This window comes from Camelus dromedarius, chromosome 16 (genome assembly GCF_036321535.1).
Source record: "Camelus dromedarius isolate mCamDro1 chromosome 16, mCamDro1.pat, whole genome shotgun sequence".
Classification (NCBI taxonomy): Eukaryota; Metazoa; Chordata; class Mammalia; order Artiodactyla; family Camelidae; genus Camelus; species Camelus dromedarius.
The window spans coordinates 27,789,237-27,804,504 of record NC_087451.1 but is presented as its reverse complement, the minus strand read 5'-3'; the positions used below and the strand labels follow the sequence as shown (position 1 = coordinate 27,804,504).

At 61.0% G+C, this 15,268-nt stretch overlaps 2 protein-coding genes across 2 annotated transcripts; both read right to left on the bottom strand.

The window, feature by feature from the left end:
- Positions 1 to 60: 60 nt before the first annotated feature.
- On the bottom strand, positions 61 to 1,268 carry PPP1R27 (protein phosphatase 1 regulatory subunit 27). Its single transcript, XM_010999520.3, has 3 exons — positions 927 to 1,268; positions 697 to 847; positions 61 to 413 (listed from the first exon to the last, which is right to left on the bottom strand). Exons 1-3 carry the CDS (start codon positions 1,114 to 1,116, stop codon positions 290 to 292), a joined length of 465 nt encoding a protein of 154 aa, XP_010997822.1. The 5' UTR covers positions 1,117 to 1,268; the 3' UTR covers positions 61 to 289.
- A 4,328-nt stretch (positions 1,269 to 5,596) lies between these two features.
- P4HB (prolyl 4-hydroxylase subunit beta) lies at positions 5,597 to 14,672 on the bottom strand. The gene is made up of 11 exons (XM_031469355.2): positions 14,472 to 14,672; positions 13,163 to 13,369; positions 11,741 to 11,874; positions 11,472 to 11,609; positions 8,384 to 8,488; positions 8,073 to 8,198; positions 7,711 to 7,911; positions 7,459 to 7,579; positions 7,199 to 7,380; positions 7,029 to 7,115; positions 5,597 to 6,466 (listed from the first exon to the last, which is right to left on the bottom strand). The coding sequence occupies exons 1-11, from the start codon at positions 14,620 to 14,622 to the stop codon at positions 6,389 to 6,391; spliced, it is 1,530 nt and encodes a 509-aa protein (XP_031325215.2). The 5' UTR covers positions 14,623 to 14,672; the 3' UTR covers positions 5,597 to 6,388.
- Between the last annotated feature and the right edge of the window lie 596 nt (positions 14,673 to 15,268).

Genomic DNA, 15,268 nt, shown 5'->3' with positions numbered 1-15,268 from the left:
AGCCGGAGGACTGGGGCGGGCCGATCCCCAGTAATCAGGCTATCACCACGGGCTTGGGGATCACGTTTATTGAAAAAGTAAAAAGTATCACAATAAAAAATTCACCTGGAGAAAAAGCCAGGCCAAAGGTGTGGGAGGAGCAGGGGTTGTGCCCAGGTTTGGGGTCGCGCGGCCAGCCTGGTCGGCTCCCAGCCGGGCTGGCTCGGCACTCCTGGCACGCCGGGGAGGTGGGCACCTGACTTGTGTGTGTGAGGAGGAGGGGCTGGGCCCTGGAAGGGCGGGGCTGGGCTCAGTCCATCTTAGTCCCTTTGAAGAGCTCCACCAAGTCCTTGAAGTCAGGGTCAATGAGGTCCGAGGGCAGGTCACCATCATCGTTGGCAGCTTCTCTGTCTGCCCCCAGGGAAATGAGGTACCTGGGGTGCAAAGAGTGGCCCTGGTTGCAGAGTGGGTGACCTGGAGGATGTTCACTCCTACCCCAGGGTAGCAGGCTGGGGTACTGAGGTCCACCTGTCTTTTATTTTTCCAGGTGGAGTGAAGAGGAAAAAACCGGACCCTTTGGAAACTACAGCTGACTTTTGCAGTCTGCTCTGGGGAGGGCAACAGGGCAGAAAGGAGATTCTAGAAACCCTTAGGATTCTAAGCTCCACCACCAGGGCCACCTTTTGGGAGCCCACATCCCGGAGGCCACACTCTCACCTGGCTATATCAGGGTACCCGTCGCTGCAGGCGATGTGCAGGGCCGTCCAGCCCGTCTCGTCACGCTGGTGAATGTCAGCCCCGTATTTGACCAGCAACTTGACACACTCCAGGTTTCCAGAGAGCACTGCTTCATGAAGGGCAGCCAGGCCTGGGCAGGGTAGGAGGGGTCGAGGCTGAGGCCTTCCTCTGCTGCCCCAAAGACCCTCACTGGCCTCGTAGGCACTCACCTGAGGGGTAGATGGTGTCCAGGGAGACTTTCCGAGTCCTGATGAAGCGCCCCACCTGCTCCAGGTCACCCTGGCGAATGTGGTCCAAGAACAGGACATCATTAGGGAAGTGCACACTTCTATTGGCCAAGAACCTCCGGCGCCGCTGCCGTGGGCTGTAGCGGGCATAGCGGGCTGTTCTGCTGGGCATCCTGGTGGCTATGGCGTGGGCTGCCACTTCAGGGACCCTACTGCTGGGGGGAGGCAGGTCCCCAGTCCGGATCAGACCTGCCAAGGGCAGGCTCTTCTGGCTGACAATGACCTGCAGTGCAGCCACCGCAGGGCTCCTGTGCTCCCCCTGGCCCGGGCGCTTCCCGCTTATATAGGGCCCTCAGAGCTATATAAAGTTGCGCAGTCATGCTCGCGCCCGAGGGGCTGAAACTGAGCCGCCCCAGCCCTGCCCTCAGGATCATGTTAAGTGGTTCATCTTTCAGCCCACCTGTCACTATGCCCGGCCAAAGGGGTCAGATCCTTCGTGGCCACCGCTCCCTGCCCCACAGCTGGACCTAGAAGGTGTCTGACAGAGGGCAAGAGAGGTGCTGGAAGGGCAGGGCCATTAGGAAGGCGCACAGGCCAAGGTCATCAGGGGCCGGGGTCTCCCATGGTCCCAGGGACTTGCAGGCGGTGCATGATGCATGGTGAGCACAGCTGCCTCTCCCTCCTGCAAGGCAATGGGGCCGCCCACACCTAGGAAGCCCAGGGTCCTGGCTGTGTCACCCATCCCCTTGCCACTTGTCACCTTCCATCTGGCTTGCATCACTCATGGGGCAGTTTTCCCAAATGCCCATTAGGGACCCTCTGCAGCCCCGTCCCCGCCCAATGCCCTGTCCCCCATGCTCCCCACCCCCTCCATTTCTTCTGGTTCCAGGCTGGCTGCTTCCTGGCAAGAATACACTTGCTCCCCCTTAAGGTGGCATCTAGTTGGCTCCGCAAGGACTCAGTGCTGCGTGCCCTCTGCCCCTGGCCCAGCGCAGACTTCCCTGCAGGAGTGTGACCAGTGGAATTTTAAGACATCCCAGCAGGCTGGGCCAGCGCTGGCTGTCTTCACCACAGCAGCCAAGGTCAGAGGTGGGGCTTCAGCTTCAGTGAGAAAGCAGAGCTGGTGGGGGGACACACACCCGGGTGCAAAGCTGGGCCTGCGGGGTCAGCACAGCCCTGCAGAATCCGAAGCTTGCTGTCTGTCAAGATTGAGGTGTTGGCAGGCAGCCCCTCCCAGGGACCGCTGGCTTCAGGCCCACCTCGGGCTCCTGGGGCAGGTCCTTGATGTTCTCCAGTTTGCTGGCCCATCCCTGTCCTACCTTCGAGCTCATGTGGTGTTTTCCTTGTGTGGCGGTCTGTGTCCAGGTTTCCCTGTGTAATAAGGACACCAGCCGTTAGATTAAGACCCATCCTACTCCAGCATGGCCTCATCTTAGCCTATTACACCTGCAGCGGCTCCACTTCCAAATAAGGTCACACGCTGATGTGCGGAGTGGGGGGGGTTAAAGCTTCAACATATGAATACGGGGGACGCAGTTCAACCCCTAACACCGCAAGATCCTCTGGGTCCTCTCTGAAGGCCTGGATGTCCATGACTGACAGAACCCAGCTCAACCAGTGCTCTGCAGGGCGGGGCAGGGGCTTGGTCACCAGGAGCCCTTGTGTCACCAGGAGCCCTTGGGTCACCAGGATGGTCTGGATCCGACAAAATCAAATCAACAAATACATCCACACCCCAGGTGCAAAGCCTTGGGACCAAATGCTACAGAGGACAGGGCACTGCCCACAGCAGGCTCCCTGCCCCAATGCCCTGATGGGGTTTCTCTGCCTGCCTCGGTGCCACTGAGGTTTCATGGGAACCTCCATCCAGGCCAGGCCCCGGCTGGGCCCCAAGGGAGGGCATTCCCAGTGCTCCTGCATGTCGGGCTCAGAGCATGGTGCTGGGCGGTGCTAACTCCTGGATACTTGGGTCACTTAGGAGGAGCCGGGTACAGTTTCTTGGGGCTTGTCTGCACGAAGCCCAGAGACACAGTCCACACTGTACACGGAGACAGAACTTTCTTTTGATATGAAGACTGCTTTTTCTGATGGAAACTTGTCTGCCCGCCCAGCTCAGATGATCAAGTGGAAGAGCCCTGGGTGAAGCTGCCACCAAGGCCTGGCTCTTCCCACAAGTGACAGGCCTCAGGGCGGGGCACGCCGTCAGGGTGGGCCTTCCGGAGACCCCAAGAGACACCCTCTGGTCCATCCTGCCACAGACAAGCTGAGACAGCTCGGGATTTGGGCTATGGGGTTTCTGTTCAGATATTTGGATCAGAGGAGGGGCAGACACCTGGACGGCACCTGGTAAGGACACGGGAGCCGGTCCTCAAGCCACAGCCATGGCCTGCGGGAACTCACTTGGAAACCTCGTGGCCCAAGCCGGCCACGAACAGTCTAACCTCCCACAGCTGGCGAGGCCTGCTATTCACGGAACCACACCAGACCTGTATTCACACAGCCTCGTCCCTGTCCTTCTGCCTGCGGGAACTTGTCAAGTGACCTGGTTTGCACGACGTTAAGGTCTTGCCTTTTGGAGAACAGAAGGCACATGGAACATTTAACTCAAAAAGCTTACTTTGAGGAGTGCAAGGGACGCAACTAGCAAAGCTACTCATCCAGCGGAAAGCAAGCCGCGCCGGCCGGAGGGGTGTCGGGCGGGCCTGGCCACCCTTGGAGGGTCTGATGCACTGGGCCAGCAGCTGCTTTTGAGGCTCCAGGGCAACAGCTTCCTACCACCTGGAGAGAGGAAGTGAAGGTGGGGCCGGCCGGCCGCTAAGCCTTCCATGCCTGCCCCGAGCCTGCAAAGTTACTTTGCTAATCCGCCGGGTTTGGGACTCTTAACCGCCACCGCCCAGCAAACCAGGCTCGGGAATGTGCTAATCAGCTGCCCGGGCAGAAGGGGAAAGGTATCGGTGACTCAGCCCCCCTCCCCAGAGCACATGACGGCGCTGCTGCGCGTGGCTGCCAAGTCCCAAGGTTTCTACGCAGAGGGCCAGGCCCCGCACAGCTGGCCTGCCGCGTCTCTGCCTCCGCCGCTGGGCGTAGCCCACCCCTGGCAGCTGCAGCTCCTGACAGCCCAGCTCTCAGTCCACCCTGGGTGCCCTCCTCCAGAGGCCATGTGTGTCCGCCTGGGGAATCCACTCATGTTTTGGAGGGCAGAGCTAACGTCTCCCCAGTGACCTCCTCCCACAGAAACTCTGAGTGCCCAAGCTCACTTTTTCTCCGATACACGTCTTGTGTCAGCAGGACCAAAGCACAGGACACACAGACCCTGGAGCAGACGAGACAGAAACCAGCCCCAGCACTGGCCACCTGAGGACCAGGGAAGGGAGCCCGGCCACTGCAGTCTGAGCTGGGGCGCAGTGTCCAGACGCTGAGGGGTGGACAAGCCAAGGCTTGGTTGGTGCTGCCCAGGGTGCCAATACCAGGGTCTCACTGGACACCAGCTGGACACCGCAGGCCCAGGTGAGAGGCAGGAGCAGCCCTGGGGTCTGAGGGTCTGGATGGCCCTGGGGCGGTCAAGGGAGGACACACGGCCCTCTTGCTGAAGACGTGGCTGTGCACGGGGGAAATGACACACGCACCTTCCCACGGGCTGAGACCACGTTCACGTAAGTGCCACAGTCAAGTCTGCCGGATGTGGCCCTGCCACCTCCAAGCTCCCAGCAGCATCAGAGCTGGAGGGCCCAGGGATGGGGTAACGTGTACGCTTTCTGCCACAGGTGACGCATCACAGGGATAGATGAAACACGCTGAGGGACAGGCCAAGATCCTCGGAAACTCGGACATGTTTGCTTTGTCCTCGACCTCCTGGTGGACTGTGTCTCCACCTCTCTCCCCTCCTTCGAGGATGCCATCAACACCCCTCCCAGCCCACCGGCCGCTGCAGACGTGTGCAGACGGAGGGGAAGCCCTGGGCGCTGCTGTCACGACTAGAGGCGGATGCCCACCTGAGCCCGGCCAGCCCCCCATGGGCCCCTCATGCTCAGCTCCCTGGGGGCCAAAAGGCGTCACCAATCCCAGCTCAGGTGCCATCAGCCCAACGCTGCAGCCAGACTGACAGCTGAGCCTAACTGTGCTCCTCCCCCTGCAGACTGTGAGTGAGCGCAGGTCTCAGAAGTCAAGTCATGTTTAAACAACCAGAGCTGCTACTTTAACACGACTGTTTTCAACACGGTGGTCTAGCAATGAGCACAGTGTTCCCGAAGCCCAAGCGCCCCTGGTCTCTCCTGACCCTGCGGTGGTTCCAGGCAGCAGTGGGAAGGGACCACTCTTGCACGACAGAGCTGCCCACCCTGGCCATCCCGTGTCCTGATGTGGCACGAGGCAGATCGAAGCCATGACCGCTGGACACCCGAGGCGGGCAGTGCTGGTGGTACCCATCACAGGCAAGCTGGCCCAAAGGCACCTGGCCAGGGGCAGCCCTGAGCTCCTCTGCTTGGTGACACACAGGTGCACTTCAACCCAGGCGGTGACTCACGCACCCTTCCATGTTCTAGGAAGGAGGTCTCAACGAAAGCGGCCCCCATCAAGCCTACCCTCCTCTCTAGAAAGTCGGAACTCCAGCCCAACTCCCCACACTGGGAGATCCTAAGGCAGAGGCAACAACAGGCAGAAAATTTCAACTTTATTTAGCCAATGTGTCCAATTCCATCGTGGCAGAAGTGCCTGAGGAATGGTCAACGTGTGACTCTGCTCAAGCATCCTCGCCATCTCCCAGCCTGGAGACGGAGGGCCCTGTCCTGCCTGGGCAGCCCTTGGGCCACCCCAGACGTCACAGAGCGGTGAGAACTTGGGCTCGGGGAAAGAGGGGGCCGCCAGGCCTGTCCTGGGGGGCCCCCGTGACAGACCTGAAGTCTCCGCTTAACCACAAGAATCAGGAGCCTCGCTCTCCCCAGTCCCCACAGGGGACCCCCACACAGGGGACAGGAGTCTCCAGGGAGGCCCGGCCAAGGTGGAAAAAACAGCCTGATGTCCAAAAATGTCTAAAAATCCCACAGATACAATATTTTTTAAGTGACAGTATAACCCTAACAGCAATAAGACATTGCCAGCATGAGATTTCAAAACATTTCAGCGAACACTCGGGACAAAACTGTGTACAAAAAAGTACATCACAGTTTAAAAAAAAAAAAACAAAAACAAAAAAAACAAAAAAAAACGGCCCACCAAGACGGGCCGGGCTGGCCTGGAGATAAATCCCTTTCCAAAAATTGAAAAGCGAAGGAAGACGGGTTTAGAGTTACACATGTGTTGGGGTGAAGTGTGGCTTCAGAAAAGTTCCCTGCATTTCCGACCGATGCGCCCTCTCCCGGGTGGGTCTGCGGCGCCTGGAGGCTGTGCTACTGGGTGCGCAGCCCCGGGAGGTGACCTGTTCGGGTGCCCAGCTCTGCTTCTCTGCCTTACAGTTCATCTTTCACAGCTTTGTCGTCGTCTTCCTCCAGGTCAGGCTCTTCTGCTTCCTCTAGGTCTTCTAGATCCTGGGAGGCGAGAAGAGGGCAGGAAGCGAAAGTCCAGGCTGAGCCGGCCCTGCCGAGGCCCCCGCCCGGCCGCACACACCAGGGACCAGCTGCCCGGGTGCGGGTTCTGCCCATAGGACAGCATGGAAGCAGAGCCCTGCTGCAGGGAGCCCAGGGTCCCAACCCTAATCACCATCCAGTGAGCGAGCACCGGCCGGCCTGAGCAGGAGAGCTGCTGGTGTATAATATCCACCCCTCCAGCCCTGGAGTCAAGGGGCCAGTGACTGTCCAGTGGCCACAGCAGCACAACCGGCCTGAGGGCTCCCCACCAAACCTGGCAGCCAGAGAAGCCCCCCAGGCAGCTCTGCCCTGTCACGATCCCTGGCACTTCTGAGTGGGCCCTGCAACCTGGAAGGACCATCCCCTCTGCCCCCACCCCGCCACACCCTCTTGGCCTGGGTGCACTTCTGACATCCCCGCAGCTGACCACACACGACACGGCGAACATGTGGGATGAGCCTGGGAAGCCCGGCACTCAGACGCTCCCGAAGCCCTGGTGCAGCTGCCCGGCGGCCACACTTACGTCGTCATCCCCGGCCCCATCCTGGCCACCGCTCTCCAGGAACTTCTTAAAACCGTCCAATGTCCGTTCCCCATTGTAGTCGATGACCTGTTGGGGCAGAGCGATGAGAAGTGGGAAACGGCCCCAGCCCTGCCCGCCCCCTCCAACCCCCGACGGCCACGGCGGCGCACCGTCCGGTCGGCGCCAGCAGGGAAGAACTTGAGCGTGGGGAAGCTGTGCACTTTCACCGCCTCCACCTCGTTGGCCGTGGAGTCCATCTTGGCGATGACGATGCTCTCATGGTCCTTGTACGTCTCCCCCAGCTTATCCCAGATGGGGGCCAGCTGCTTGCAGTGCCCGCACCACGGGGCGTCTGAGGGAAAGCGGTCTGAGTCTCGCTGGGCGGGCGCCTGCCCGCCCGGCCGAGCCCTGCAGCGGAGGCCTCACTTACAGAACTCCACGAAGACGTTCTTTTTCTCGTCAAAGGCGACCTCCTCGAAGTTCTTCCCGACCAGCACTTTGACTGGCTGCTTGTCCCAGTCATCAGGCAGCTCTTGGCTCATCAGGTGGGGCTGGGGGGCAGGCAGAGCAGCAGGGTCAGGGATGTGCAGCCTCCACCCAGGCTGCCCTGCCAACACCCGCTGCCCCGTGCACCCCCAGGGCTGGCGGAAGCAAGGGCGCTGTCAGGGCCCCGGGGCCGCACCTTGACCTTGCCCTCCAGGAAGCGCTGGCAGAACTCAGTGATCTTTTCCGCGGTCAGCTCGTCCGACTCGGGCTTGTACTTGGTCATCTCCTCCTCCAGCGTGATGAGGCGCACGGCTGGGCTCTCCTCCTTCTTCAGGCCAAAGAACTCTAGGATGCGCTGGTTGTCAGAGTGGTCACTGTCGATGAAGATGAACAGGATCTTTGGGAGAAAAGGCAGGTTGAGCGGCCCCGAAGCTGAGGGTTCCCTCTGCGCCCACTGCCCCCACCCGAGCCGACCGTCCTCCGGCCCCTCCCAGCAGCCGGGACCCCAAGGACAGGCTACCCCGAGGCAGAGGAAGCCCGGGGCCGAGCCGCCCGCACCTTGCCCTTGAAGCCCTCGGCGGCTTTTCGGAAGTTGCTCAGTGTGGCCTCGTGGTCAGACACACTCTTCGGCAGGAACAGCAGGATGTGAGTCTTGATCTCGCCTCCAAAGATCTTCGGGGCTGTCTGTTGTCACACAGGTCACTTGGTCTGAGCCACCAACTAAGCTACTGACATAGGCTTTCTCTCATGACCCCCTGCCTGGACCACAGCGGGGGTTCTGCACATGGGGCCCCAGGGCTGAAGGTCATGCCCCTCTCGCACCCCCCCCCCCGCCGCCATCGGGCACAGGACCAGCAGCAGAGCCACACCTGCTCGGTGAACTCGATGACCAGCGGCAGCTGGTTGTGCTTGATGAAGTCCAACAGCTTCTCCTTGGTGACCTCCCCCTCAAAGTCATTCTGGCCTTCGTCGAACTGCGGACAGAGAGGCCTGGGTGCTGAGGCTGTCCGAGAGTCCCCTGGGGCACTACCAGGCCCCATCTTCCTGCCTGGGATTTCAGAGCAGCGTGGGGTGGGACCAACGCGCCTCTGTCCAAAGCAAAGCCTGGTGATGGCTGCAAGGACTCATCGTCCGGGCACCAGGTAACGGGAAAGCCGCCAGGAGAGCCCCGAGGCTCCCCAGGAGCACGAGCAGCCCCTGCCCCCTGCCCCAGACGGGGACCCCACCCCAGCTGGTTCCCAACAAGCCACAAGAGCCCCACGGCCTGGGTGCCAGGGTACACCCTCGTCTCCAGTCCCTAAAACCGGGGCTCCCTAGGTGTGGGCCTTGCCCCCATGGGCCCAAGGCCCTTCCAGGGCAGCTCCAAGGTCAGAGCGGTTTTCACAACCCTGCTCAGAAGGCAGGTGCCCTGTCACGCTCCCCGCCCCCCCCGAGAGTGCAGGACGGTGTGTGACATTGCGTCAGACTGAAGGCAAGCAGGGGAACTCAGCTGTCTCTGTTGAGGCAGACGCTAGAGACCGCCAGAAACCCAAACTTCACTCTACCACTGAAACGTTGTTGTCTGGGAAAAATTAATTTTCATAAAAATTTAGTATTTTTTCCTTGTTATTTTAGAATGAGCAAGTTTATAAATAATTTCTCAGTTCTAAATTCTAACACAACAAACGGACTGGTATGGTCTACAAGGACAGAGGCTCTCTGGGGTCCCCAGGAACCTGGGAGAGTTTCAGAGTCCTCCTCTTCTCTTCCTGGTCACTTCCCACTGCATTTCCCCAAAGTAACTTCCAGAAAAGCAGGTGGCCACGTCCCACCCCACCACGCATCACATGGAGCCTGGCACATGGCTCAACCACGACACGTGCTGCTGAGCAGGACGAGACAGACGGCCGGGCACTGGGGGCCCCAGGGAGCCAAAGCCCAGCAGGCACCACGCTGGGCCGCAGTCAGAGACACACAGGCCACCGCCCCTCCCCAGAACCGCGGCGCCGCGTGGGACGCAACCCTCCTGGTACTGCTGCCACGTCACGCCCCACTCACTGCCGACCTTGGTAAAGAGCGAACGGCCGGCCTTCCTTTATCACGGGACAGCACGGAGGCCCGGGCCCTGGGCAGAGGCCACCCTGCCAGGCTCAGTAACATCCCCAAAAGTCCCCGCACGCACTCTCTAACCCCCCAGCTTCAGAGATGAAAAAATAAACTAGACACAGAACAAAGACACGGGACGGTCAGCTCTCACATCGGTGGTGCAACGCCAGCGACCCACGACCCAAGCCGGGACTCACAGCCCCGGTTCAGCTGGTGTCCTGGCCTCGCCACCCGGCCGCAAGACGCAGGGCAGCTGGCTGGAGCCGCGTCCCACTCGGTCAGGCGGCCACGCTCGTCCCCTGAAGACCCAGCTTGTTGGAGGACCTGGGCCAGCAGTGAAGGCCGGAATGTGGGGATAGCAGTGGCAGGGCTCCGTCTTCCTCTCGCCCACAGTGCCGTCGGTGCAGCTGCAGCTCCTACTGACCGCCCAGCACAGTGCCCACCGGCTCGGCTGGGCTCCTGCTCGCAGCCACCTGAGGCAAACTCCCTGTTCCAGCACTGCCACCAGAGCCGCCGAGTGGAAGAGGGCACAGCCTACTCACAGGCCCCAGGCCCGTAGACACAAAGCAGCGAGGCCGAGAAAGACGCGGCAGTCACCCGAACAGATGCGCTCCATGACCAGTTTTCACAGAACAGGGAACAATCGTTCTGACCTTCAAGGACACGTGGTCACCACAGGCATCGATCCCGGGAAAGACCAGAGCGGACTAAGCTGATCAAAGGGGGTTTGCCAGCTCGGCGGGCCTCAGTCTCCTACGCCCTCGCCCCAAACTGCAGGGCACCAGGACCTTCCACTCAGCTCCCTCCAGCCCACGCCACGGGCCTCTCCTCTGCAGGTGTTAGTTGGCGCTTCCTGTGCACCTCCGGGGACGAGTGGCTAACTTAGCAATCCTGCACCCTCACGGGCGACGCGAAGACTTCTACTGAGTAGGGAGAACGTGCGTGACGCTTCGAGTCCTCCCAAGGAAGAGGCTGCAGAAATAGCAGGAAGCAAGCCCCCCAGAACCCAGAGCAGCTGGGGGACCTCCCAACCCCTCATCCCAGCCTTCCCCATCAGCTGCTGGAGGCTCAGCGCAGTCCTTTCTGGCCACACAAGTTATGACTTTGCTATAACTTTACAGCTACTTTCATCCCAAGGAGACAAAACAGGACAGGAGTCCAGGCCCAGCTGCACCTCCTCCTCCCCCAGCACCCTCACCTCCACCCACACCTGCTAACTGAACCGCATTAATGCCACCACCCAATCCAGGGACAGCTGTGTCCCAAGAGCATGGGTGCTTGGCCGGCCTCAGGCCCCATCTGGTGGCTGAGTTACTGAGAGACCCCAGGCGCCCCGTTGGTACTGCGGTGCACACTCCAGCCCCCACTGTGTCCCAGAAAGAGTGTAGGGTGGCTAAAAGCCGTGTGGCCCCTTCACAACAAGGAAGAAGAGGTGTGGGCTGGGGTAGCCCGTGCGGCGAGGCTCTGCCAACAAGGCGGGACACGCCCCAGGAGCCGATCCTGTGGAGCAAGACTGCAGTGACAGCTGCACGGCACGGCCAACGACTAGTGCCGCTGAGTCCCAACCTCAGGAGCTGTTGAAGTGACAGACTTGGTTCCATGTGTCTCACCACGGCTTTTTTCCCCGAAAAAGCTAACACTCCAAAGCAGCTCCATTTCCGTAAAACAGCACCAGTCACTGCAAGAGCTGAACAAGGGGCCCACGGCTGAGGGGCTGAAGGCCACTGAGAGGCTCCTACAACCTGACACTGCAAAACGGGCCCTGGTAACAGGCCGGCTGGCGGTCCAGCAGCCAGCGCCGCCCGGGCAAGGTCCCCGAAGGCCACTGCACCCCTGCAACGCGGCACCTCGGCCACCCCGAGGACCACTCACCTTCTTAAAGAGGACCACTCTGTCCTTGTCCAGCTGGTACTTGGAGAACACGTCACCGCTGGACGTGACCCCAAAGGGGATGTCGTCGACGGCCTCTGCTGCCAGCAGGAACTGCTTAGCGGAGTCCGACTCTAAGTCCTGGAGAGAAGGGGAAGCAGAGGTGGCCACTGCGCAACACCAAGGACCCACCCGGTCAGCACAGGGCAGACGGCGGGGCCTGGGCCCCCGCGTGAGGGAGGAAGACCGGGATGGAGCCCCAGAGCCTCTACCTTGAAGAAGCCAATGACGGCCACCTCACTGGACGCCACCAAGGCCTCGGCAGCAGCCCCGTCGGGCAGGGTGGTGGCAGCGGGGCCTGTGCGCTTCTTCAGCCAGCTCACGATGTCATCGGCCTCTCTGCCAGCTGCACCAACACACGCAGGCCCACCTGAAACCGGGGGTGCGCCCACCCTCCCCGCCCGTCCTCACCCGAGCTCCCGGCCAAAACCAGAGCAAAAATCCTCCTGCCACGGAACAGGCATCCTGTCCACATGGCTGTCCAAAGTCCAGGGCTGAAAGGGCTCTCATGTGTATGCGGGAGACGGCGCTCATGTTTAAAGGAGAAGGCAGGGCCCGCCTCTGGGTAGATTACAGATCATTTCTCTTCTCTCATCTCTCTGCACCTTGTGAGTCTCCCTTGACACCTGAATTCATTAAGCACACTCACTCCCCCCTGGGGGCCCACACTAGGCTTCATCTTCATTAGGGATGGGGTAGGCCGGGCTCCGCCTGCCTTGTGTGCCCGGTTGCTCAGGGGTCCTCGCCCCTCGCGCCTCCTGACCAGGAGGAGGAGATAAGGCCCGTGTACACCACCCAAGCAGGTGCGACGTAAAGGGAGAAGCCTGCTCCTCCTGAGATTGAGGCTCCTTACCCTTCTCCCCTCACGGGGTTGGACCACCTGGTCCAACCTGGAAAGAGCTGTCCAATCTCACACTTAAAAAGAAATTAAGCAAAAGCTGCCTTAGTTACAGGTGGAGTCAGGAAGTGCTACCTCACCTACAGGACCTCAGTGTCACTGACAGGATGGCGGGAACTGTGCACAAGGCCCTTCCACGCCCGAGTGGACACAAGTAAAAGCGGAAGCAGCATTAGCCTCGGGAGGAGACCAGAGCAGCTGACGGCAGAATTAGCAGGACGGGCTGCTCGGGGAACTGGGACTGAGAAGCCACGGAACCGGTTTTCTAGACAAAGATTCTCCTTTTGTCACTGGTACCGACCAAGCTACCCAGGGGGCCCAACCTCCAGGAAAGCTGCCTTAGAGGCCCCAAGCAGAGCAGAGGCCAAGGGCTTGTGCTGCAGACAGAGCTGGACTTGAACCTGACCCGGCCTGGCACCCACTGCTCTCCGCTCGGCCAGAACGCCTGAGAGTCAGCAGAGGCTCAGCCTCCCCGTCCTCCCCGTCTATCTTCAGTTGAGCCCCGGCCAGCTCTCTGCACCCACCCCCATGTCCCTCTGCACTCGAGGGGCACAGGAAGGGAGCACTTTCCTCCCAGTGCCTTTGCAGACTGGACTAGACCCAGGGCCCAGTCCAAGGACAGGCTCTCCTCCACACCTCTGGAAATGAGCCCCCCCACCTCTGTGAACTAAGAAGGCCTGCAGGCGAACCCCCCACCCGCCCACACGGGCAATTAGAGGCAGTGCAGCGCTCACACCTGTGTATTCTTTAGGGGAAGCCGTGTCTCCATTCTTGAAGAACTTGATGGTCGGGTAGCCTCGGACGCCATACTGCTGGGCCAACTCAGACTCTTCCGTGGCATCGACCTTCGCCAGTCTGATCTCAGAACCTTCTGCCTTCAGTTTCCCAGCTGCTTTGGCATACTCTGGAGCCAGAGCCTTGCAGTGGCCACACCACGGGGCATCTGCAGGAGAAGGCAAGACACTAGGCAGCAGCAGTGACCAGCCCACGGCTCCCCTTACCTCCTCCTTCGATACTTCCCTCCATAAAAACTTTATCTTTGCACCGCGATAACCCCTCTGAACGCACAGACTGAACTGATAGCTTGGTGCTCTTGGGCAATGTCGGACAGAGAGGCCAGAGAGGTCAACCCCCAAGGCCCCTTCCTGCAATGTTGCCATCAGCACAAGAAGGCAAAGTCTCTAATGATTAGTAAGTAACTTCCTATTACCTGCAGGCGATTAGGGCACTCGTACCCCTGGAACCGCCCTTCAGGAACCAGAGAAATTAAGAAGCTAAAGCTGTGGCAGCTGGATACGTGGTGAGAACTGCCAGGAGTCCCTGTCACACATCTGCCACACTGGCCTTGAGACTCATGTCTAAAATGAGTATTTTAGACTCTGGGAAGGGGACTCTAACTCTGAGGTTAGCAGCTGTGCTGGGCCTAAGATTTCCACCCCAGACAATCGGGGCTTAAATGCTTATAAATACAAACAAAGGTTTTGGATTCTGGTGGACAAAACTATCAAACAGAAGGTAGCTGTCACAGGTTGAAGGTGGTGTGGGCAGGAGCAGTGCTTTTGGGGGACCGGTCCTGGTGAGCAATTAGACCTTTATCTCTGGCAGCTCACACAGTCGACCCTGTTTTTCTTAGGCTAACAGAGGGATTCTGCCATATGGACGTCAAGCACAAAGACACGTCCTGGCTGTCGGCCCTCGGTCACCCTCAGGTTCCAGCTAAGCAGGAGGGATGCCCCGCAAGACGCGGGCAGCGCAGGAACGCTGACAGCAGGTCTGTGGGCGCTCTCTACTCGAGGATGAGTCTCCCTAGGGGCTAGGAGTCAGTGCGTCCAGGGGTGGCCAGAAGGCTGACAGCCCCGAAGACCTCAAGCCTGGCGGGGCCAGGGGAGGAAGAGTGGGGAGGGGCGCCCAGGCCCCTGCGCCCGGCCACCCCACCCCTGCCCCTCCAGCCCCTGTCCCCCGGCCCCCTCTGTCCCTGCTCCGTCCCCACCCCGCGGCAGCGGCGAGGCCCGGCCCGGGCGCACGGGCGAGCGGGAGGCACTCACAGAACTCCACCAGCAGGTACTTGTGGGCCGCCAGCGCCTCGTCGAAGTTGCTCTTGTTGAGCACCAGGACGTGGTCCTCCTCGTCGGGGGCGCCGGCGCCCGCGCGGGGCAGCGCGGCCAAGACCAGGCAGAGCAGAGCGCGGCGCAGCATGTCGGCACGGGAGCGGCGCTTCGGTTGGCGCCGCTGGGACAGCAGGCTTCGAGAGCGCGCGCCGCCCGCCCCACCCTTATAAACCCGGCCGCCGCGCGCGTGCCTGCCCTCGCCCGTCCCTGATTGGCCAGCGGGCTCTGGGACCCGCCTCCGCCGTGCCCGCATTGGGCGCCCACACTGAGCCCGGCCCCGGATTCGGAATCGCAACGGGCACCTCCCTCACTCTCGCCCGGGATTGGCCGAGGAGCTCGCGCGCGCACTCTTCCCCGGTCTCTCACTGGCTCCTGGCGGAGAACTTTCTCTCCCTAGACTTGTGACTGGCGACTTTCTCCTACACCTTCCGCAGGTCTGGAATGGCTACTACCTTCGGGGGCCCGGACTCTGCGGCTCCTGATTGGCCGCGACATGCGCGCACCCAGCGCGATCCTTCGTCGAACGTGGCAGTGGGGCGGAGCGCTCACCCTCGGGGGCGGAGCTGCGCCTGCGCCTCGGAAACCCCTCGTGTTGCATTCTGACTGGACCGCGTATCCCCTACTGGCACCGCCCCCCGGCTCGGCGGGACGGAAGTGGGACTGACGGGTTTCCGGTGCGCGTGAGGCCCGTGCGGCGCCTGCTGGGGCGGCTGAGCTCCCGCGAGGGCGTTGGC

Excerpts from the sequence above, each read along its gene's own strand:
- P4HB (XM_031469355.2), bottom strand. The coding sequence starts at position 14,622 with ATGCTGCGCCGCGCTCTGCTCTGCCTGGTCTTGGCCGCGCTGCCCCGC. Across the intron at positions 8,489-11,471 it reads GAGTGGTCCTCTTTAAGAAG|TTCGACGAAGGCCAGAATGA; the intron begins GTGAGTGGTCCT and ends CTCTGTCCGCAG. Across the intron at positions 7,116-7,198 it reads CTGCTGGCGCCGACCGGACG|GTCATCGACTACAATGGGGA; the intron begins GTGCGCCGCCGT and ends CTGCCCCAACAG.
- PPP1R27 (XM_010999520.3), bottom strand. The coding sequence starts at position 1,116 with ATGCCCAGCAGAACAGCCCGCTATGCCCGCTACAGCCCACGGCAGCGG. Across the intron at positions 848-926 it reads GGACACCATCTACCCCTCAG|GCCTGGCTGCCCTTCATGAA; the intron begins GTGAGTGCCTAC and ends TACCCTGCCCAG. Across the intron at positions 414-696 it reads GGGTACCCTGATATAGCCAG|GTACCTCATTTCCCTGGGGG; the intron begins GTGAGAGTGTGG and ends TTTGCACCCCAG.